The sequence below is a fragment of the Staurois parvus genome, unplaced genomic scaffold (assembly GCF_062004578.1).
Source record: "Staurois parvus isolate SC_StPar_1 unplaced genomic scaffold, SC_StPar_1.0 ptg000402l, whole genome shotgun sequence".
Lineage (NCBI taxonomy): Eukaryota > Metazoa > Chordata > Amphibia > Anura > Ranidae > Staurois > Staurois parvus.
Genome location: NW_028318198.1, coordinates 9,261,158 through 9,286,208, shown reverse-complemented (window position 1 = coordinate 9,286,208; position 25,051 = coordinate 9,261,158). Strand labels below are relative to the sequence as shown.

The 25,051-nt window shown below is 40.1% G+C and overlaps 1 protein-coding gene across 5 annotated transcripts in view; it reads left to right on the top strand.

Annotated features, from left to right (window-relative positions):
* VAV3 (vav guanine nucleotide exchange factor 3) overlaps positions 1–25,051 on the top strand; it is a 308,707-nt gene that overhangs the window by 161,575 nt on the left and 122,081 nt on the right. For 4 of the 5 annotated variants that reach the window (XM_089686619.1, XM_089686620.1, XM_089686618.1 and 1 more), the window contains 2 exons: positions 5,162–5,230; positions 10,069–10,155. In XM_089686619.1, the coding sequence (XP_089542745.1) occupies positions 5,162–5,230; positions 10,069–10,155 (156 nt within the window). The remainder of the gene's footprint in view (positions 1–5,161; positions 5,231–10,068; positions 10,156–25,051) is intronic. The other variant, XM_089686621.1, reaches the window with a different exon arrangement.

The window sequence follows — 25,051 nt, the reverse complement described above, 5'->3', positions numbered from 1 at the left end:
GAACAAAGATCACCAGCGTAGGACCTGAGAAGAGGATTGAGGCTGTTCTGTGCAATACTTCTGCACAGAGCATGTGAGTTTAACATGTTTGTTATTTTAATTTTGTAAAAATTTGACTTTAGTAACACTTTAACCTCCCTGGCGGTATTCCCGAGTGTAGCTCGAGGTAAAGTTTCAGTACCAAAAGCGGTAACCCCAAGCTACACTTGGGCTTACCATGCGGCGTTGCACAGGGATTCCCTACAGCGCTTACCTTGTCCTTCGCTCCCGCGATGCGTCCCCTGCAGCATCCCCTGCCATCTCCTCCAGCCGATGCCGGCATCTGGCTTCCGTTTTCCGGTCCCAGTGACGTCAACAAATTTGACGGCAGCAAATTTGAAAATTTAAAAAAAAATGACATTTTTTTAAAAACGATTATTTCATAGCAAAACATTCCTGTATCAAAGCATTTCACATACATTTTGTCCCTACTGCTTTGTCCTGTGCCCTGCCTGCATTTTGACTGTTCTTTCTGCCTGGAAACTTAGAAAAGTCCACGGCGTCCAAAAAGCGTCCCTTTAGGTCAAAATCGGTTTTAGACCGGCTAGAGAACAGCGATAGTAAATCAGAACTACTTGCAGAATTAAGTGATAATGATTCATGGGGGAAATTCGTCATCAGACACTGAAAATGATTTTGCGACTTTGCTCAGTGATGTGCGAACTTGGAGCTATATTTAAAATTTCAGTGTTTTTGGTTTGATTATATTATTGAATTAAATTTATTATTATTATATTATTATTTTTTATGAGTATTTATTAAGTAAGTAATTACTAAGAATTGCAGGCCTAAAATACATAACACCAAATTTCCATGCAAAAAAATGGTACCGCTTTTGGTACAAATTTCCTGACATAATCATAGCGCCAGGGAGGTTAAAATGGTCCCAAAGCCTAAACATTTTTTACCTTAGTGATTTCCTTGCAGGAAGGTAAAAAATGTTTAGTTAAAAGTCTGCTATAGCGGCTGGGAGTCTGTTTTCAGGTGGCAGGCCATGTAGAAATGTTCTAGAATGCACATTTTAATGTATTAATTTTAATTAATGTATTAATGAGTGCAAAGAATAAAAATTTGGCTTCTGCAGCAAAAAGCACCAAAGGACAACTTTACCAAAAGTTAAGTTGTGTTTTATTTAAAAAAAAACCCACAAAAAATACTAGGATTCACTTATATGAGGGAAAATCCACCTTTTGATTTATTATAACTTGCCATTTGTTTTATAGACTAAATTGTTTGGCCTAAAAATAAAATATGTTTAGTTAATATCAAATTTGTAATTTTTAAAAATTTCTGCAAGTAATACAATGAATTGAATGTGGAATAGTCATACTCTGTTTATGTCTATGGGATTAATATACTAAAAGAGCAGAGGCTGTTCATTTAGCAAAATTAATGTTTACTTGGCAAAGTAAATGATTCCCTAGCTTAGTAAATAAGAGGAAACTTTGTTCTTTTCAGTCATCCCATCTTGTGCATCATGTGGTTTTTTTTCCTTGGTTGACCATGATCATACATTCAAAGTGAACATGACTTCTTATAAACTACATGTAAACATTTACTTTGCAAAGCGTTCATGCCCTGCTCACTAAATCAAGCCCAGTAAGTACAATGTTCTGCCGAGTCATGTCAGTCTGAAATTTCATGCTTTTTACATTCATGTTGATGTTTTTAAAGTTGAGAGATCAGGAAACAGAGGATATTCTGAGATTAAATATTATGTTTGCACTATATAGCCTGTAAGGAGTGGGCATCCTCCAGGCAAGCATTTAATTAGGGCAGGAAGATATAGTGCAGGTTGCCTTTGATGGCGGTTTGGAGCCTGATTAGAAGCAGAACAGGGATATAAGTCTTGCTGCGTCTCTAACCTGCTGCTGATGCCGGGGAAATGTCACTTTGACAAACAGGTGCTGCTTTAGCCTACGGAACAAACTACACTCAGAGGAGACCTTTTTATTTATTCCTCCTTTTTGCATTCTCAAATTATACCAGTTTCAATATTTGCAGAGTAGCCACAGAGGCAAGGAAGTTATTAATGTATGGAACAAAGAACCTTCTTCCCTATGAATCTGGCTCATAATTCCACTTACTGGTCTGTATAATCCCTGGCCATAGTCTCAGCTTTTAAAATGTATAGACTTAAAAAAAGACTTGTTTTGTGTAGAAAAGTACTCTTAATAGCACCTTGTGTTTTTCCATTTCAAACCCAGTAGACCTATCCAATAACTGAAAATATGTGTGCATTTTTTTTCTTTTTATTTGTAAAGCTTTATATTCTAGAGACCTCATATTTTCTTGATTCCATATCTTAAAGAAGAATTCTAGGCATGGTATATTTTTATATAGCTACATTGGTCCATCTTGGACCAGTGTAACTACGTACGAGGGATTTTCAAAACATTTCCGCACTTTTGTATAGTTAATAGAGTTAAAATACCGTGTGGAAACTTTCAGAAGAACCCTTGAATACACCATACGTGGCTGATGCCCCTGACAGCTAGAAAACACTGCTACTCCAGTGATCTCCACTTGCTTCTGGGCCCCAGCCAGCCTGGTGCATTGTGGACATAGGAGAGTGGCTGGTCAGCTTGGGCACTATTCAGAGAATGCTTTGCCTTTTCTGAATGAATGCAATGCGTTCTCCGATTGGAGGAGTTGAATAGACAGGCCAGTAATGTCAGACGAACTTCACTTCATTCATTAAGTTACTAGGGAAAATTTCTTTACATAGTGCAACTTCCCTTGCAAAGTGAACAGTCTATTTTCCTTTATCAACGTGACCCCAGTGTAACTATTCTAGAGGGCATTAGCAAACAAATGTAACCATGCTAAGACCTATGTATTTTCTATGCTCTCCAGCTCCATCTAGTGGCCACAATGCAGTATTTTACCATTGCCTATAATAAAAGAACATTCATTCAGAAAAATTGAGTAAATAACCCAAATAGCATTTGTTTTTGCCCAGTTTGCACAGATCGAATGTACATGGAAATTTACTGGATCAATGAATATGCAACTTTTTTTATAAACAAACCGCCTAAGTTACAATGCATTTTTCAAAATAGGTAACGGACAGTTGACACAGCAGATATATAGCTACCCCCTCATCCCGGAGCAAAATAAATGTTTTCAGCTGCTTGTGCAACACACCTTGCATGAAGTACATTGTATTAACTAAATGTTTATACAATATTGCCATATGTCATTTATCAAAAAATATGATGTAATTGCATCCTTGTTCAAAAATATTGTACCAATTTAATTTCTTATTCCCTGGCTGCAATGTGAATTCATTTTTCCTTGATCAGTGATTGATTCGAATATTAGTTACTTTAAAGAGTGCATGTTGCTCAATATGCAACCTATAAAAATGCAAAGATTATATTTCCAGCAGAAGGTCACTGATGAACAAATGTGGAATGGCCATAATCGATATCTGTATATAAAGCTGACCATATTTTACAATCTGATAATATGGTGTTCTAAAGTAAGATTGAAATATATACAGAAATAATTTCCCACAGTGAAAATGTAAGCAATAACCACTGAAAGAAGATTTTTTGATGTATATAGCCAGCATTGCAATCTTCTTAGATCCAATATAAAAAAAAACAAAACAGTTTTTCCAATCCCTTTTTTATAGGAGCTCTTCCAGAATGTAAGAACAGATTAGACCTTATTTGAGACTACACACTTTTGTATCAAAACTTCATGGCTTGCATGGTCAGATTGTAACGTGTATGAAAGTTAACTCCACACAAAACAATCTTTTTTTAGGTTAGGATAGATTGGAGTCGAATCTTAAACTTAAAGCAGAAGAATACTTATGTTTTTTTTAATGGTTACATTTATTTAGTTATTTACAGTTTTATTTTTCTTTTGTTAAAAGAGCTGCAGAAAGTCTTGTGTATCTGACTTTATTATTATTATTAATAATACCAATAATAATATTATTATTACTTCCAAACATGCATGTATCAGGCAGTTCTCGTTCCTGTTGTAAATATCTAATGCTATAATAATTGTTATAATGATTGTATGGTTCTCATTCCTGTTGTAAATATATAATGTTAGAAATACATAAAATATATAATATATAATATCCTATAATTCCCAGCATGCTTTAGAAGCTGCTAAGAGGAAATTTCACTACTGGGGTGACATAGTTTATCACATCTTGAAATTCTGCTCCTGGGCCAGCACAAATTAAAAGCTCACTCTGTTCAAAATAGGTGGGAATTCCTTTCTGTGAGAACAGCTGCAGAAATCAAATATGGTATATTCTTAGGAGAGCAGAGAAAATGAAAAGAACAATGTGTGGGGAGAACTAACCAGGATTACATTTACTGATTAGTACATTTGTGGGCAACAAGAATGGGCAATAAAGGGGACCCTGATAGAAGGAGGACTCTGATGGGGACCTTGATATAAAGTGGGAGTATGATGATAAAAAGTATGCCCTGATTTAAGGGGGGACTCTGTTGTGGACTTTGACATAAGGAGGACTCTGTGTAACGGGTCATTTGATGACTCTCATTTAAGTAGAATTCTGATGGGGACCCTGATGTAAGGAAGGACTCTCATGTGGACTCTGATGTAAGGAGAGACTGATTTGGAGCCTGATTTAAAGAGGATTCTGATAAGAAAGGTGCAGACTGAATGTATTTGTGCTTGACCTTTATTAATGGCTCAGTTTTATTTGGAATTTATTTGCTTTGCTTTACTGAATCAGTCTTACAAATCATCAGACAGGTTTTGGTGAAGTTTATAGAAGTAAGATTGAGAAAATACAGCTGAGGCTGAACCTCTGTTAGGTCATTTTAGATCATTGGGATCTAGAGATATCATAGTGGTATGAGCCAATACCTCTGTTCTAGGAAAAAATAAAAACAAAGCTAGGTCAGTTACTAAATCTGCCTTTCTATATATTGTTGCCACTGTCTGAATTCTTTATTATAACACAGTCAAGCTAACCTTTTTGCATCTCTCAGTCTCTTACCAAATTAAACTTTGAATTGTTTTATTGTCAGTGTTGCAGTTACTAATGTCAGAAGGGAGATCTGTATTCCCTGGTAATATATCACTAGTGTTGAATCCATGTGATGCATTGTACGCTTTCTTTCAGGAACTGGTTAAACACACTACTGATGATACAGAAAAAAATAACCTGCGTTTGTCACTTGATGCAATGAAGGTATCTGTTTTATTCACTTTAGCTCTATTCTGTTTTTATAGGTTGGTTCTTGATTGCTGGATTGGATTACTGAATTACAGTAATCTTCTAAAACCGTTAATTTAAGCTATCATACTTGAGACCAGATCACAGTATTGTGAGAATGGCTGAGACACTGCACAGTTTTTTACATTCATACTACCATTCCCAAGTAAGATTTTGTTGGCCTTAAATCTCCCTTTCTGTTATATAGAGCAGCCTGTCAGTTGTCAAGAAGCTGAAAGATGCTGGATATCTTGACACTGCTCTGTGCTTGGGCACTGCAGAGTAATTTTCAATATAGCTGGTGCTAAGTGGAATTGTTATCATTTTATAACATTAATCTATAAACTGACACATTCAGCAAAAACATGAATTTGTATTTGTTTAAATAGTCATTTGCTGTACTGTATGTATGAGAATTTCTGTTTCTCCCCTACTTTGAGCAGAGGTTGGCAGCTGTCTCCTTGGTGTGTGATTTTCTCTTTATGTGGACCAACAATAACACAATAGCCCCAGATTTTAATTAGGCTTGACCTGATACACCATGGTCTGTTTCTGCTTTTTTTTTAACTATATACAAAGGCATTTTAATGTTATCACTTCCATCCTAAATCTGAAAAATAAATGTTTTTTCTTTTCAATTTTGAGACAAAGAAATTCAGAAACAGTCAAGTTATACTGCCGCATACAAGGTTGAGACACTGGCAAACATACATACATCGACAAACCCCACCACCCGGTGAGAGAGAAGACATTTACCGTCACAGCTCCGGACATCCCCAGGAACAAGAGTCAGGCTCTGCATACACCATCAAGCAGCTCCCGCAGCATCTCTCAGATCCCACCTGGTCCCCATGCTGCGTGTGTCCCTTCTTCAAGCGCCTTCTTTTGGGGGGCACTTCCCCCCTGAAAAATGCTACTGCCCCTCTGAAAAATGCCGCCCTAAGCAAATGTTTTGTTTGCCTTGTGTTTTAGTTTTTTTGCTAGTATGCTAGGAGGTTGGATGTAATTTCTTTATCTCTTCTGAAAACAATTGCAAATTTTTGGAAGTCCTCCAAGTTTGTGGTAAGTCTTGGTGACTTCCATCAAGATTTTTGTTACATTGCTGGTTATTTTTTCATTGTCGACCTAATCAAGATTTCTTGCTACGCTGCTGCTTGAGCTGGTCTGTCTGCATTGGGACCTATCTCACTGTTGCACCTTTGTGCATTGTGTTAAATTTCCTGCTACTGCTGGTTTACCACAGTAAGGGTTAGGATACTGAAGTCATTTCTTTGATTGGTATGCTGCACATCTGCACTCGCTTTCAGACATGGAGGAAGCATCATCCTGCTGCCGCTCCTGCTCTTTAATCACCATAGGGATTTCTGCTCTCTGTTCTTTTTCAACTGTACAGTAACCTAATCATCCCTGGCTCCCTTAACCCTCATCAGCACCAGCTGCATGGGTTTGTGAGTATTTGAGGACTTTTCTCGCTTTGGGCCTAGTTGTATACCACAGTTTGGTCATGACATGTCTTTGCTAAAACACACAAGGACAATCCTGCTGACATGGGTGACCTCAGCTAATACTACCCTAGTGGCCTGGGAGTCTTTACCAAGTACTCCCAGAAGAAACTGGCATACATCATCCCTGGGACCACTGCTGTTTTAGGGTTGGTCTCAGCTCTGTTGGGTATGGCCAAGGTCTAACCTATATCCATAGACAGAGCCGCAATCAGGGGGGAGAGCCCATACACATGTAGGTGCCCAGGTGCCCCGAGGGACCTGGCACTCACACCTTTACCTAGCTGCCTCTACCTGCTTCTCTCCCTCCAGCCCCACAATGAATAACCTCCTGCTCCTGGGCAATAGCAGAAACACCACTCCAGCACTCAGACAATCACAGCTAAACTGTGGAGTTGTTGAGGAGCCGAGTGAGAATAGAGGGAGGAGACATCAGGCACAGCAATGGGAATAGCACAGTGGGATCCCTCCTTAGCCAGGGTCCTGCATGGAGACAATCGATGCTGAACTGTGAGGGGGGAGGAGCTGATGAAGACCAGGGGGAGGGGCCAGGAGGCACAGGATTGGGAATGTCATGGGAACATCCTTAGTCTCAGGTACAGATGCTTTATACACACTGCACTTTTTATACAGCATAGTACAGCCTGCAAAAGATGCAGAACTTTGTGCAAGCTTAGTGGATGTTTGCTATGTGGGGAGCCTCTTTGCCATATGGGGAGTCTCTTTGCTGGTTTGGGATGTCTCTTTCTGGATTGGACTGTCTCTGCTGAATTGGGATGTCTCTTTGCCTAATATATGGGGATGTCTCTTTGCTGGATTGGGCTGTGTCTTTGCTAGATTTGGAAGTCTCATTGCTGAATATATGGGGATGTATCTTTGCTGGACTGGCCGGTCTCTTTTCTGAATATATGGGAATGTCTCTTTGCTGGATGGCGCTGTCTCTTTGCTGGATTGGGATGTCTCTTTGTTGAATTTATTGGGATGTCTTATTTGCTGGATTGGGATATCTCATTGCTGAATATATGGGGATGTCTCTTTGCTGGATTGGGCTGTCTCTTTGCTGGATTGGGCTTTCCCTTCCGGATTGAGCTGTATCTTTGCTGAATATATGGGGATGTCTCTTTGCTGGATTGGGCTGTCTCTTTGCTGGATTGTGGAGTGTCTTTGCTAAATATATGGGACTGTCTCTTTGCTGGATTGGGCTGTCTTTTTGTCGGATAGGGCTGTCTCTTTGTAAAGGTAGTGCAGTTAGCGTTAGTGTAGGGTCCTGTTCAAAAGAGTCTACCTAGTAGTGGTGGCAGGCTTCATAATTTTGGCCAAAATATAATTCCTTACTGGTAAATCTTAAAAGCATTCATGACTTAGAATACACTCTTCATTGTCATATATTAAGTTGTAAACGTGTTAAATAAAAATGGGTGCACTAAAGAACTCTGTGTAAGGGGCCCCAAAATTTCTGATGGCTGCCCTGTCCACAGGGATTTCCATGTACACTTTGGACTTCCTATCTGTCTGTGCTGAGATCCTGGGACATTCTGCCGTAGAGGTACTAAATGATCTCTGCCACCATCCCCAGTAGAACACCCCGAGACCTCAGCTTAAGCTGGCCATGTGGCTCTGTCTGATTCAAAGTCGCAGCAGTCTGTCCCGGGTGACTAACCATCATCACCTGTAGATGGCCAGTTTTACAAGCTATTGTGTCAGACCATATAGATGCAGTGCGTACTATCCAGCTCCTAGAGGATAATCTTGCTTTTCTAAGCCTTGGGTCTTTTATAGCTCCTTCCCACTTACACCAATGCAAGTACCTACTAATATCCTAGTTTGAGTTAACTAGTGTGGCTCTCTGTCCTGTGCTGGTGGTAACTTTAATCTCATAAACTGTGTAAGAAGGGGTGAAATCTCACAAAGACAACTTGTTCATCTGGGTTGCTGTGGGTTCTTACAGCTGCGCAATGTCAGTGTTTCTCAACTATTGTCATTCCTCTTGTTGGTGAAATCTCTTTGCTGGCTAAGTGCACCAGGTCAGTCCTCTGGGGCTTCCCCTTGGTAATGACAGTTCTTTCGTCTTGCTAGGGTTCAACTTTTCTGGCATTGATCTTTCAGGCACTTCTATATTACAAACAATTCCCAGTATCAGGAGTCTTTCAGTAGTTCTTGCCCATCCCTCAGTTGTACCGATTTGGATGTCCTGACTGTTTCTGAATTCATGTGTCCCTCAATAAATGAGAAAGAAAAAACAATTTTTCTTACTGTACAATCTTTCTTCCACTCACTGCTGTGACTGTCCCTGTTCTTAGCCATACATACACCTTTATGCCACTGTAATTAGTCATCAAGGGGCAGATATGTCACTACAGAGTGATGAAGAAACATCATTCCTCACTGAAGATCATGCGATTGCATTTTCAAAATTATTTTATTGGTTAAGGAAAGGCAAAATTAGTTTATTAAAATGGTTGATTTTGCACAGTGGGAAGGGGGAAGCTGTAGAGTTGGCACACCTCTAAGGCTGAGGTGTGAGCTATTACTCCAGATTGTTTTTAACTACTTCACCTTGAGTTATTGCATAAAAGCAATTATATGTGCATGTATTTGTGTACATATTTACAAATTTGTAGGTCCTCACTCTACTGCAGTGGTCTTCAAACGGGGGCCTGATGTGACCCTTGGCTTGCCTTTATCTGGCCCTTGTGGCACTATTCCACAAACTGACATCATTGATGGGCCACTATTCCTCCCACTGACAGTATTGGTGGGGCATTAATTTTCTCATTAATACAACCATGGGGCACTATTCCTCCCATTAAATTCAATGAAAGGGCAATGTTTATGCTTACTGATGCTGGGGCATTTTCTACTTCCACTGGTCACAATCTGGCCCCCCTAAAGTCTCAAGACCAGGAAACTGGCCCTTTACTTAGAAAGTATGGAGACCCCTGCTTTAGTGACATCTGTAGATTATGCAGTCATTGAGCTTCCTTGATCAAGAAATCTGAGCTACAAGGAGGGTGTGTTGCTTCCTATCAGCCATACCTGATTGGTAAATTAACTGAGATAGAAAATTATAAAAGCATAATCACTGTTCAGTACCGCTATAGAGAACAGCCAGCATACTATATGTACTAAGCAAACATGACTACTCCTTTGTACATGTAATAATTCAAACTGTACATAGAAGGTTTTCAAAATCTGAACACATTAATTAATTACTTACATTGCAGTAATCAGATTCACTTGGATATCCCAAAATAACATTAATAGGACAAAAAAAAATCACATTACACCTAATGCTTTTGTTTTGTGTTGCAGGATTTAGCTCAATATGTGAATGAGGTTAAACGAGACACAGAAACCATGCGGGAAATCGAGCAATATCAACATTCCATTGAGAACCTGGTGAGTATTTCCGCCTTGTAAGTGGTGAGAGGAAGCCAGTCTATGCTGAAACAAGGTCAGTGGGTGTGGTATGTAGGTACAAGCAACCTTCCACAAGTAAGCAGAGAGTTATAATAAATGAACAGGTTAGATATTAACCACTTAAGCAGTGCAGGGGCGGGTGGCTGTTTATAAACAACCTCCCCGCTCCCTGCTTGTGCACGCTCCCTGGGAGCGTGCAGCACCGTGATCCGCTGGCAATAATCATTGTTCTCCCAGTTCTTCCTGCTCCCCCCACTCCACAGGAGGGATTCTCCTAACACCACTGGATGTGTTGATGGGGAACCCAGGAATTTTATTTCCTGCAATCCATGGTTGCAGGAAACAAAATTGCATAATCTATGGCCTGCCTTAGGTTAAAGTGGTTGTAAAGCCTCAATCTTTTTACCTTGTGCATTCTATGCTATCCAGCGATGTGCATGAGAGCCTCGGCTCTTCAGGGACTCTCCTTTCTCATTGGCTGAGACAGTGGCTCCTGCTGCTGTGAATCACAGCCAATCAGGAGAGAAAGGGGGTGGGGCTGAGCTTGCTTGGGTACCCTTATAGCAAGCTGCTTGCTATAGGGGCACTTGGCAGGAGGGAGAGGCCAGGAGCCCCGGCTGGGGACTCGAGAAGAGGAGGATCAAGACTGCTCTGGCAAAACCATTGCACAGAGCAGGTAAGTATTTGTTTTTGTAAATATTGCCTTTAATATCACTTTAAGTAAAAGTGGATTTAGAATCAGGCAAACCTATTCTTCAAACAGCGCAGTAGAAGCCAGTTCTGAGCAAGATGCAAAGAAATGCCTGGAAGCTCTTTGCTGCAGAGATGAGTCCATTTTTTGGGTAGGATTTTCTTACTAAGTCCCCTTAAAATAGGTCAGTACTTCCTACCTGTCTTCAATAGGCACATAAATATAGGTTGTACCAATGTAAATGTGTGTATCTGTTGAATGATTTTTTTGTATGAGACAATTTTTGCCAGGGCCAGATCATGCATGCACAGCTTGCCACCATTTTACAGAGGATCTTGCAGTTAAAGCAGAACTTCCCCCGAAAAGGGAAGTTCCCCTTTTTAGCATACCTCCCTCCTCCCCCAACAATATTGGACGTTTGCTTTTTAGGGGGAAGGGGCTACCTAGTTTTGGCAGGTACTCGCCCCTACTTCCGTTGGAATCACCTAGGCAATTCCATCGGAAGTTGTCCCCCCTCCCCTCCCTGCCAGCAACCTCTTGGGACAGGGCCCAAGAGGCTATGGGACCATTCACAAAGAGCACATGTGGAGTGGAAAGTGACTGTGAAGACCAGTAAAGAACCTGATTGGGTGAGGATAGTGCTGGATCCCTGGACAGGTAAGTGTCCTTAAAAGTCAGCAGCTACATTTGTTTTTTGTTAACAAGACTGAAGCACTTCTTTAAATAGCAATATCTGATTATTTAGTTTGGTCTCAAAGCCTATCTAAAAAAAATTAAAACCAGCACCCGTTGGAGCAAAAAGTTATTATACTTACATTCTTCCCACTTCCATACCAAGAATGCTGAGGTCACCATCCTGTAGAATGAAAGCCAGTGGAAAAGTAAGTATTTTAACTAACCACCCCAAGTGTTTACTTTTTTCTATAGAGTGCAAGGTATATTTTAAAGCTTTTTTGCCCTCCTTGGTTCTTCCCTCCCCCTTTAATAAACATGCTAATAAAAGCTTTAAACTAAACCTTGGAATTTTCATTACATACATTCTTTTAGATCAAGTGATGTCATCAGTTAAACACTCCTTCTTTATGCAATGCAAACTAATCTTGTCTAGTGGGAGGGGCTAACAGGATGCTGTACATAGATTCCGGAACACATTGCAGCACCCTGCCTTAGTACTTCTCTCAAGAGCTCTAGGCCCTGACATAAGCAGTGAGTTGGCTCTTGGGAGAAGTTTTGCAAATAGCAAAATTCCTTGATGAGTGCATGTCAGCCTGGATAAGTGGGTGTACCTAGGTAGACTGTATTTGCATGCAGACCACCACAGGTAACTCCCACGTATGATGCTGAACCTCTATGATTAAAAGAATTGAAATTCAATTAATTAAAGGGGCAGTCAAGGATACCACAGCTGGTGAGGAAAGGGCTAGATAACTGACTTCCTTCAGCTTCTATTCCACACTGCGAGAAGGTAATAATTTACAGTGAAACCAGAGCAAGCAATTTCAGTACAGAGGGGGAGCTCGTATAACTGCAAGACAAGGCAGAGTTCAGTTTTAAGGCCTCTTTCACACGGGCAATCCGTTCAGGTCCACCTATCGGTTTTTTGTTATGCAGACCTGACCATAAGGTCCATGCAATCCTTCCGCATAAAATGCAATAAATAAACAGAAAAAAACAGAAAGGGATTCATCCTATTTCCATTTAGGCGGATGGGAGGGTAGCCGGGTGCAAATGAACTGTGGAGTCAGCCGTCCATAGAGCAGCGTGAGCTCTGTGCATGTCAGCTCTGCAGAAACTGAGTGGACATGGATGTGTCACCAGCCTGCTCTGCTCCGATCAGGAGAGGATCTGTGAGCTGATCTCCTGCTGATCAGAACAGAACCCACCCCATCTAAAAGGGGCTTAAGTGTGTAGGTAGTTTAGCCATTGCCCTTTTATTACCAGAACGTTTTCAGTTTTTGTTTAGCCTTTTAAAATACTGATGCCCTGGTCTGACCTGAAAATGTATCAATCCAGGAAAAGGATTAACTGATTTCTGTTCAACATCTAATTTTAAAATAAGATTTTGACTTTAAATGAGACCTTCTTCTTTAACACTGTACAGGAAAATCAAATGCAAACATCTATGAGATTATTACCATTTCATACTTTTTGGGATAATGTAAAGGTACTCAAACACTGGGAACAGATGAATTTTACCCATACCTCTTAGGCGGTGTTTAGAAAGAAAATATAACAAGATCACAGTAACAGCTATAATAGATTCCAAAAAGGTAATGAAAAGACAGTATTTATATCTGCAATAAAAAATATACACATTTTAGCATGCTAACTAGAGCTAATGCATATTAACATCATAGAAGAAAAATAAATAGGTTATATACAAATTATAATATGACCAAAAAATAAGAGATAAAGAACCAAGTAATCTTTTTAGGAAAGGAACACCAAAATACCCAGCTTTGTTTTCAGCAATTCTTATGAGCTTAATGCTTTTGTTACCAGAGGTCATTGAAGCCTAGGTGCTCAGACCAAATTTAGCAGTGTCACAGTCTGCTAACTTGATTATAACTCTATGACTAATTTGTCAGCTTGACAGTGGGGTCTAAGAATTAATAAAGAGCACAGTTGCACTTTCCTAGTTCTCTGCTGCAACGTTAATTAACATTCTCCTAGAATAGGGCATGGTGCCTGAGGGCATAATATTGTCACAAAATAGTTGAAGTAAACCTGTCAGGGGAGGAATACAGATGTGGCCACTCTAGACCTCTGTTTGATTGTAGTATTTGCCTTGCCATCATTTTAAGCTACTTTATTACTTTCTGACCCATGGGCCTGGAACAAGTATACAGATCAGAAAAGTTGGAAAAAATATGCAAGTCCATATCTGTGTACTTGTTTAGGGTCATTGACTCAAAGTATTGAAAGCAAAGGGTCAGCATGACAGTGTATATGCACCCATTATGACAGATTTCCTTTAACCCAACCAGAAGCTCTGGCACAATATGGAGTTACAATTGTATATAAGTGTTCTGTTCTAGAATATCCTCTCTTTGCTAAGAAAAAACCTTCAGTACAAAACATTGAATATCACTTTACTTGGGCCACTCGTTCAGTAGCTTGAAAATAAAACTTTATTTGTCTATAAACTCCTAAAAACATGTACAAGTGAAAGCAGGATAGGCATAATACCAAATACATAGAACAAAGCACAGTTTGGCTGTTATATAGGACAGGAATGTCAATGTGATGGGGCAGAGTGCAAAATAATACATTCAATGTACACAATTTAAAGCCCAATTCCAGGAGTTAGACAAAATCTACACTTGCATTGCCCCCTCCCCAGCACGGCAAGGGTTAACTGCTTGTTAAGTCTAGGTCTGCTTTTGTAGGCTCCCTCCATCCGTGTGGCCTCCCTAAGGCATTTTGGATGGACTTGCACACCTTTCTTCCCAATGTGCAATGTAGGGTTAATAACCCTGAATTGTACCTGATGAGGCCAAGGGACTTCCCATAGCTAAGGGCATAAAAGGGAGAGGAGTAGAGCGCCAAAGCTGGCTGGAGTGAGGTGTAAAGATGAACATAGATGGATTGTTTTTTTTCGTTTTTTGATCAGCCAGCCGGCTGTTAAAAAAAATCAGACTTCTCCATCCACATATTCAAGGTGGCTGAAGGAAATCTCCTCACTTTGCCGTTGTATTCTGATAGCTGGACTCCTCCACTGTCAGAATACACTGATCAGTGCTGTAGCCAATTGGCTGCACTGCTGATTGAATGAAAAAGTCCCACTATTCCCATTTGAGAAAAGCCAATTGTTAGATTGACTTTTCTTTAGAGAGACTGGCAATAGATGGATTGAAATTCAGATGGCCCCTGCTCAACCAGACAAATTATGATCCATCTTATGCTAAGTAATAGAGCCTCTTCAGCTCCCCCTAGACTTACCAAGCATTTAACCCTTGCATTGTGGAGAGGATCCCACTGTAAGGTTAGATTTTGTCAACTTCCCAGAGATGCGTTTTAAGGCTTTTATAGTGACAAAGATAATTGACATACTACTAAGAACGATAGTGGAAGTACATAATTGCAGATTTAGCCTTCAAGCTTGCAGTAAGTCTGCATTTGATCTTGGAGCTCTCCAGTAATCCCCTAATAACCTCTTTAGTCAATAAATGTACTCTGTAAGAGGTAAAGGGCAAATATTGCCTTTATACAGCCTAGCAGGAGCATGGAAAGGTAGCTAAATTGTAAAAAAAATGATTAAGCCTAAACGTTTAGCTGAGAAGCAGATTCTAAATGTCCTTTATGCCATCAGCGTCTTGTGTTTTGTTTTTAAAATGTGATAAACAGAGGGGTAACCAATTAATCTTGTTCTGGTAGTCTTTTTTTTTAAATAGAGCAAGTCGAATTTCTTTTCTGAAGGTGCAATATCTGTAACATCCATAGGAGGGCAGGATGAGATTACCCATTCATTGAGTGTTTTGAAATTTGTAGATGCCAGATGAACCTTGATAGAAAAGCATTATATATTATCTCAGTTATAATTTTCAGTGATTGTTCTATTGCTAGAAAGCATTTCATATTTTAAATACCTAACAGAAAAAAAGAATGTTTAATTTGTTATACAGCACATTTTTGTTTGCACCGTATTTGCTATATTTTGTTAAATTTAGGTTAAATGGTGAAACCACACAAAATTGAAATATCAGTTTCAAACCTAATAGACAGATTCATATATCTGTTTAGGACTATATTGTTGAGATGTCTGTGCATTAGTTTTTGGGTCTGAATGCTATCTGAGGCCATTATAAAGAGGTTCTCACTCTTCCTAGTGGATGTTTTAATGTTATATTTATATATTTGCTTTGCTTAATTTTATATTTATATATTTGCAAAGTATGCAATAGGAGGTGCTGGGAATTGCAAAGATGGATAAGAACCAAAACTCCCATGTGGACTGGAAAACAATTGGGAATTCTAGAAGAGTGATTTTATGGTGGTAATATTCTAGACCAGCAATGGGCAAACTACGGCCCGCGGGCCGTATACGGCCCGGCGGACCTTTTAATCCGGCCCGCGGAGAACGTGAGGGGAGCTAGGCTCCTCTCACAGTCCGCCCTGAAGACCGGTGTAGCATGAAAATCTGTCTCCTATGAGGATCTGTCCCCCTCGACGTATCTGCGCATGTGCCGGAGATCGCCGATCGGCTGCTAATGCCTGAAACTGGCACATACGCAGATACGGCGAGGGGGACAGATCCTCATAGGAGACAGATTTTCATGCTACACCGGAACGGCGCGGGAACACGGCGAGAGGAACGCGCGGAGCAAAGGTAAGTGAATTGACACAGGGGGGACTTGGGGACTTAATATGGGGGATGAATTAATATGGGGAATGAATTACTATAGGGGGGATGAATTACTATGGGCGATGAATTACTATAGGGGGGATGAATTACTATATGGGGGATGAATTACTATATGGGGGATGAATTACTATGGGGGATGAATTACTATGGGGGATGAATTACTATATGGGGGATGAATTACTATGGGGGATGAATTACTTTATGGGGGATGAATTACTATGGGGGATGAATTACTATATGGGGGATGAATTACTATGGGGGATGAATTACTATGGGGGATGAATTACTATGGGGGATGAATTACTATGCTTACTATGGGGGAATATTACTATACTTACTATGGATGACACATACACATCATTCATCTACTCTTGGTCCAGCCCCCGGGTCCAATATATGAACCCATTGCGGCCCTCAAGTCAAAAAGTTTTCCCACCCCTGTTCTAGACATATGGGGGGAGATTTACTAAACCTGAAGAGTGCAAAATCTAGTGCAGCTCTGCATAGAATCCAGTGAGCTTCCAGTTTTTATTGTCAAAGCTTAATTGAACAAGTTGAAGTTAGAAGCTAATTGACTACCATCCATAGCTGCATCAGATTCTGAGTGCACCAGTTCTAGTAAATCTTCCTCTTGAAAACCCAGAGGCAGCGTTTGCTCGGGAGGCTGCATCTGTAACATAATTTTGCACCTGTAACATAATTAGCATGGACCATTTGTAAGACCCAAATTTTGAAAATAGAGGTCGCTTATTGGCATGGAATAACTTAATGAGACATGAACGTAAAGATTGTTGCATAAAAATGCATTTGCAAAATTATAACTTTGTACCCCTCCTAATGTTCTACATGTATATGTATGTCATCTTGGCACACTTGTTTGCTTATAAAGTGGGAATTTAACGGACTCTATGTACTTGGATTAGTTGCAACAGTTAGTGGAGTTCATAGATCAAGTGATGCCAATGTGAATGAGTCATGAAAGGGTGGAAAGTGAGAAGGTTTTTAGCAGGGGCCTTCAATGTTGGCAGACAGACACCAACATATGAAAATGCTGAAAGTCAGGTTTCAGCGGGGACTTTTCTCTTTTCAGGGGTGAAATAGGACTGTCAAAATGATTTGGAAGGTGAAGCTTTCACTTGGACAGACAGGGTTAGAAAATCTTGGAGCAGAGATGCTTCTGAACTCATCATACTCAACATTTGATCATATTGAAGAAAGGCACTACAACGTAGTCTTTGCAGTTCTGACAACTTTAAAGTATAGCTGGAAAATATGTGTAGAGTAAGAGTACAGTTCTTCTTCTATTGAGAAATGTACAATATTAAATGCTACTAAAATGGAACAGTTTCCTAAACTGAACTCTATGCAGTGAATGTGACTTTCACCAAACATTCAATGGTTCTGAAACAATCGTGATTTGAACAAATGAACCTGGAAGATTAATCTCCATTGAATGTTTGGTGAATGCAAGATTTGCTGCTTCATAAATACACCCTAATGTATTTTATTCAATGATTTCATGATTTAATTTCTTCCTTATTTTATTTTTTTTAAAAATTCACCCTTGTAGTGGGCCACATCCCCTCCCCCTGCACAAAAAAAGTTAAATGCTCATTATGTCTAGGGGTGCAGAGAAAGGTACTGTAAGTACCTTGTTTACTCATTGCACCAGCAGGGTCTCTCCAGCGCTGTAACTGGTCTTCTGCAGCCTGCTTTGTAAGCTGCAACTGCCTATACTCATATGTCCCTGTATTGTATGTGATGATGCCAAAGCTAAGCCCACAGACTTGAGCTTGACACTGAGCAGTAGGAATATCACTGTGGGATTCAGTGCTGATGTCATCCGTTGGGTGGAAGGCTGGTTTTACATGCTTCATGGTCCCTTTTCCACTATTCAGTCTGTAGGAAGCATCATCATGTGGATCTCCTGTCTCCAGTCCATTTGCCTGTCCACCTTTGGTCACCTGAAGCCCTCATCAACACCAATACTTAAATATCACAACACTTAAACCTATAATAACCCAGAAAAGTGATATACCTTCACCCTTGAAGGCCAGTAAAACCATATATGTGTAACTTTTCTATGAACAAATACATCAAATCAAACCCAAAAATTATATAAAATTAAAAATCAAATATAAAATATAGAAAATAATGTCCAAAAGTCCCACCGTGTCCAAAAAACAAAAATAAATAAAATTAAAAATAAAAGTAAAAACAAAACAAAAAAAGTCCCAAAAAAATAATCCTCACAAGTGTAAACTCAAAACATTTAAACTTTTTCTTCTTCTTGCATCACCACAAACCTTCTTAATACCTGCAGATCCTGATATTCATGCACCTCAAAAAAGAAAAAGAACTGGACATAGTGTCATACCTTAAATAATGTAAACACACGTGCCACTATAAGTGCCGCATGCAAAATCAATGTGTATACTCCAACCAAGTGTCAGAACACATAAGAGTGGAAACACATTCCCATAGAATATGTCATATAATGTGTGAGAAACCACTTCACAGATAAACTGCCAGTGTATCACACCACACCCTATGTATATGTAAAAGTGAAAACCAACACCCAAATCACCACTCTCCAACTCTAATAAGGATGGGTAATTACCCTATAGAAGAAACAGCAGGGCAGATTAACCACTCAGGGTTACAATCTCCTCTCATTAATTTTCTCCAACGATTAGGGTCACCTCCTCCACTTTCCTCCAGAAAACCAGTCACAATAAAAAGGTATTCTTCTTTATTAATAACTCACATCACATTCCGTGGTAACAGCTCCTCACATAATATTCCGTGGTAACAGCTCCTCCTCACAAGCAGTGTGTCCATGGACAGGTTCAGGGAAACATAAACCGCATGTTCCCACTTCCAAGATGGCCGCGATCGCACTTCCGGTCAACGTCGATGCGTATGACGTCACGTTTACTGACGCGTTTCGTCACTTCCTTTGACTTTTTCAGAAGGGTCTTTTTTTGTTTTGTTTTTACTTTTATTTTTAATTTTATTTATTTTTGTTTTTTGGACACGGTGGGACTTTTGGACATTATTTTCTATATTTTATATTTGATTTTTAATTTTATATAATTTTTGGGTTTGATTTGATGTATTTGTTCATAGAAAAGTTACACATATATGGCCTCATCAACACCAGCTTTCCTTGGGGTTGAGAATACATGAGTCCTTGTCTCACTTTGGGGCTATCTGCATACTTCTGTTAAAACAGAGGGCAGTCCCTTTGCCATGGGTTACCTATCCTATACTGCCCTAATGGTTTAGGAGGTGTTTACCTGTTATCCCGATAAGGAACTGACCACGATAATCTGGGACCTAGGGCCCCTGTTATCATAGGATCACCCTCCACAGAATCTAGCTTAACTTCATCAAGTGCAACCCCTATGTCCAAGCAGACCTGACTGTCACTTTGGACCTCCTATCTTCTGGTGTCCAGGAACTGAGGTTCTTTCACCCTCCTGGGCACTAGGACCAGCCAAGAGGGCGGCCTGTGTGCTCACTTTTAAGGATTTCACTACCAATCTGTGGAACTCTCTTAAAATCCTAATTTACCTTAACTGGTGTAGCTATCCACTCTATATTAGCAATAACTTTAACAGACTGTGTCAGAATCGGTGGATTCCCTTAAACCGGATCCCATTATTTTTAAGGTTAGGTACCCATGTCATGTAGGGGTTAGAGCAATTGTCTGGAGCTTTGTGTTTCAGTTGTGATGGCTTATTGGAGTCATCAAATAGGTGTTTGGCATACAGTGGGGAAAGTAAATATTTGATCCCCTGCAGATTTTGTAAGTTTGCCTACTTACAAAGAAATGAAGGGTCTATAATTTGTATCATAGTTCTATTTTAAATGATAGAGACAGAGGGAACAATTCACTAAAGCTTATCTCATGAGTTAAGTCAGTCACATGACCACATATCGCATGCGATACTGAGAATATCAATTCATTATTGCTAGTATGCGGTATTTACCGAAAATAGCAAAAACACTCAGTAAATACCGTATAAAAAGACCTTAAAGTCAATTCACAAATGGAAATAAATAATTAAATGCATGCAGAGACATCACGTATGTGACCCCACCTCCGTGTGACATCATTGACCCAGCATGCCAGGATCATGTTGGCGGCAGCGGCGAGTATCGTGATTGAATTTGGATCTACTTCAGGGGACTTTTATTTTCCTTCTTTTAATAAAGGACTTTTCAAAGACTGTCTCCTGTCTTTTTTCACACTACAGTTTTTTTTGTGAATGGGTAGCGGTACCATGTACCCCATACTTATTCACATGGGGGGGGGGATCTGGGGACCTCCTTGCTAAAGGGGGCTTCCAGATTCCGATAAGCCCCCCGCCTGCAGACCCCCACAACCACCGGCCAGGGTTGTGGGGAAGAGGCCATTGTCCCCATCAACATGGGGACAAGATGCTTTGGGAAGGGGAGCCCCCCTGCCCCACAGCACCCCCCCATGTTGAGGGCATGTGGCCTGTTATGGTTCAGGAAGGGGGCTCTCGCTCATCCCCCCCCTTTCCTGACCTGCTGGGCTGCATGCTCGGATAAGGGTCTGGTATGGATTTTGGGTGGGACTCCACGTAATTGTTTAAAACAATTTTGTCGTGCGGGTTCTTCTCAAAATCCATACCAGACCCACTGACAGCTGAAACATTAATGCATGGTTTTCACTACTAAAATACCGCATGACTTGATATAATAACTTATGTGGTATTTTAAAAAATTCCTGTGCCATATCCTACCACATACTCAGATGCGGTAAGATACCGCTTAGTGAATTGTACCCTATCAACCAAAAATCTAAAAAAAACACATGACACAAATGTTATAAATTGAGTTGCAGTTCAGTGAGTAAAATAAGTATTTGATCCCCAAGCAAAACAAACTCTTGTTGACAAACACAGAGGTAAGATGTTTCTTGTAGTTGGTTACCAAGTTTGCACACATCTCATGAGGGATTTTGTTCCACTCTTCTTTACAGATCTTCTCTAAATCCTTAAGGTTTCTTGGCTGTTGACTGGCACATCGAAGTTTCAGCTCCCTTCATAAATTTTCTATAGGAATAAGGTCTGGATACTGGCTAGGCCACTCCATGACCTTAATGTGCTTCTTCTTGACCTACTCTTTTGTTGCCTTGGCAATATGTTTTAGGTCATTGTCATTCTGAAAGACCCATCCATGACCTATCTTCAGTGTTCTGGCTGAGGGAAGAGGGTTCTCATCTAAGATTTAACAATACATGGCCCCGTCTATTGGCCCTTCAATGCGGCAAAGTCGGCCTGTACGTTTAGCAAACAGCCCCACAACATAAAATTCCACCTCCATGATTTACTGTAGGGATGGTGTTCTTAGGGTCATAGTCAGAATTGTTCTTCCTCCAAACACAGCGCGTTAATGCCAAAGAGCTCAATTTTGGTCTCATCTGACCACAGCACTTTCTCCCAATTCTTCTCTGAATCATTTAGATGTTCATTGGCAAACTTCAGACAGACCTTTACATGTGCCTTCTTGAGTAGGGGGATCTTGCGTGTACTGCAGGATTTCAGTCCATGGTGGCGTATTGTGTTACCTATGGTTTCTTTGGTGATTGTGGTCCCAACTGCCTTGAGATCACAAGCTCCTCTCATGTGGTTCTGGGCTGATTGCTCACTTTTCTCATGATCATCCTGATACCATGAGGTGAAATCTTGCATGGAGCTCTAGACCGATGGCGATTGATGGTTATTTTGTATTTCTTTCATTTGCGAATTATTGCTCCAACAGTTGTCTCCTTCTCACCAAGCTTCTTGCTGATGGTCTTGTAGCCCATTCTAGTCTTGTGCAGGTCTACAATTTTGTCCCTGATGTCCTTTGACAGCCCTTTGGTCTTACCACATAAGAACATAGCCAGTCTGTGGGAGTCAGAATTATTGTTGGTTGCTAGGGGATCAAATACTTATTTTAATCTCTGAACTGCAACCCAATTTATAACATTTGTATTGTGTTTTTTTCTAGATTTTTGGTTGATATTCTGGCATTCCATCATTTAAAATACACCTATGATAAAAATTATAGACCCTTTATTTCTTTGTAAGTGGGCAAACTTACAAAATCTGCAGGGGATCAAATAATTATTTTCCCCACTGTATGACTGATGTCTCTAAGAATGCGCAGGGAATGTGCTCTTTCTCTCTCTCCTCTACTTGCTTCCACTGCTGTCAATCAAATCCTGTGAGGAGACACGCACAGCTGGCTTGAGAGCGCATCTGCACAGGTGCCCCTATAGCAAGCAGCTTGCTATAGGGGCACTCAGAAGGGTGGAGGAGCCAGGAGCACCAGCAGGGGACCCCAGAAGTGGAGGTTCAGGGCTTCTCTGTGCAAAGCCATTGTACAGATCAGGTAAGTATGCCATACTTGTTAGTAAAGAAAAAGCCTTTACATTCACTTTAAATGTGATGCAGTATTTCAATAGAAAATACCCCTTCAGCTAGAAAAATTAAAACAAGCATTCAGGAGGCAGCAGTATCACTTACTGAATGCCTGGCAGACACTGCTCTACTACGCTCTGAACAGCTATCCACAAAAGATCACTTTTCAGAGGGACAGTAAAAGGTGTGAACGTGTGAATGTGCCCAGAGTGCTGCCTTACTTTTCTATTTTTTTAACATGTCTCTTATAAACCTGTTGAACATTTGTGTATTTATCAGTATCCTGGATGTTAATCTGTCACTGCTATGGGAATGGTTTGAGATCTAAATATTTAATGGTTGAATCTCTACTATTTGATGGTATGGGACAGTGAAGTGTGTTATAATCTGTGCTCCAATGTATATAGTATGGTACCTGTTTTATAGTCAACAATGATAGATAATTTTATCTTTGTTTTGAAGTAAGAAGTGTATATGGCAATTAAGTGAAAACTCTACTTAACAGATATGAGTTTTTTGTGTGACCAGGAAAAGAGAAAGATGAGCAGATGCCTGTTTCAGGCAGAGAACTGATAAAAAGTAGCACATAGATCAAGTGAACTAATGGTTGTAAGTGTGGCAAATCTTTGCTATGAGCAGTGGTTCTATGTTTTTTTTTTTAAATTTCATATTCTCTATATAGAATGAAGAATGTAGTGATTTCTAATATATATTTTTAGCAAACCTGGATGAGGCTGATATGAAATATGGCTCAAATCTATGTCTGAACAAAAACAGACAAGGGCGCACTCTCATTGTGCATTACCGTGGTAACCCACATATTTATTGAATAAACAAATAGATGTATATTCACAAGCCAACGGAAATTAAAAGCAGAATGTGTGGTCCGCTATGACAGTCAGTGCAATGCTGTGCCCTCAGAGCTCATCGGGGGTTCATTTCCCGAAACGCGTCAGTTATCCCTAATAGAGGCACAGCATTGCACTGACTGTCATAGTGGACCACACATTCTGTTTTTAATTTCCGTTGGCTTGTGAGTATACATCTATTTGTTTATTCAATAAATACGTGGGTTGCCACAGTAATGCACGATGAGAGTGCACCCTTGTCTGTTTTTGTTCACCAGTGTCCAGATTTCCCGATCTTTGAAGGGCAGCACCTCTCTGTTTGGCATTCTGAATTTTTTATAGTCTGCATGAAGATTTGAGCGCTGGTTTCGTTTGTTTGTCTTCAAATCTATGTCTGATTTTATTAATTTAACCTCCAAATTTCTTGAACAAGGAAACTACAGCAGAGGGAGAAAGAGGAGCACTGGACTAGAAGCATACAACACAGAAACATGTTTTTTCAGCCCTGGTTGTTATCATCACTGGGCATTAGTATAAAAAACAGCTGAAACATAATGATGAATATCATAGACTTCAAACCTACAAAATGCCTACCCATAAGGAAGCTGAAGAAGGATAACCTTCTCTATCTGTTCTATGTTAAACTCCTGGACAGGAAACAGGAACCTTAACCATAGACATACACTCACCAACCATTTTATTAGGTGCACCTTGCTAATGCAAAGAAAATATCCTCCACACCATTACACCACCACCACCAACCTGAACCATTGATACAAAGCAGGAAGATTCCATGTTTCCATGTTGTTTACACCAAATTCTGAATCTGAATGTTGCAGCAACCAGTCTGCCCATTCTCCTCCGACCTCTGACATCAACAAGGCATTGTTGTCCACACAACTGCTGCTCACTGGATAGTTTCTCTTTTTTGGACCATTCTCTGTAAACCCTAGAGATGGTTGTGGATGAAAGCCCCAGTAGATCAGCAGATTTTGAAATACTAAGGCCATTCTATCTGGTACAACAACCATGCCATGCTCAAGGTCACTCAAATCCCTTTCTTCCCTGATCTGGTGCTTGGTTTGAACTTCAGCATGTCGTCTTCACCACGTCTGCATACCTAAATTCATTGAGTTGCTGCCACGTGATTGGCTGATTTGCAATTTGTGTTATCGAGCAATTGAACAGGTGTACCTAATAAAGTGGCCGGTGAGTGTATATGGACTGCAATATCATTTTGGCAAATGTTCTAATCCTTTCTACCTTAATATTTGTTCATGTACCAATAGAGTGGGGGTGTATTTCCCATCACTTCCTGTTCTGTCTGGCCCCTGTTTTGTCTCACCTGTTAGACAAAGAAGTAAGGAGAAACCTTTAATAAGAATACAAAGAGCAATAATAAGTCAACAGTATTCTAACCCTTTCAAATTCTATATATTAAAAAAAATATTGCACAACTCTATGACTTGTAGTTTCTCACATTCACTCTGATCTTGTTTTTGTGTATGTAGTACATGGCACACTAAGTAAA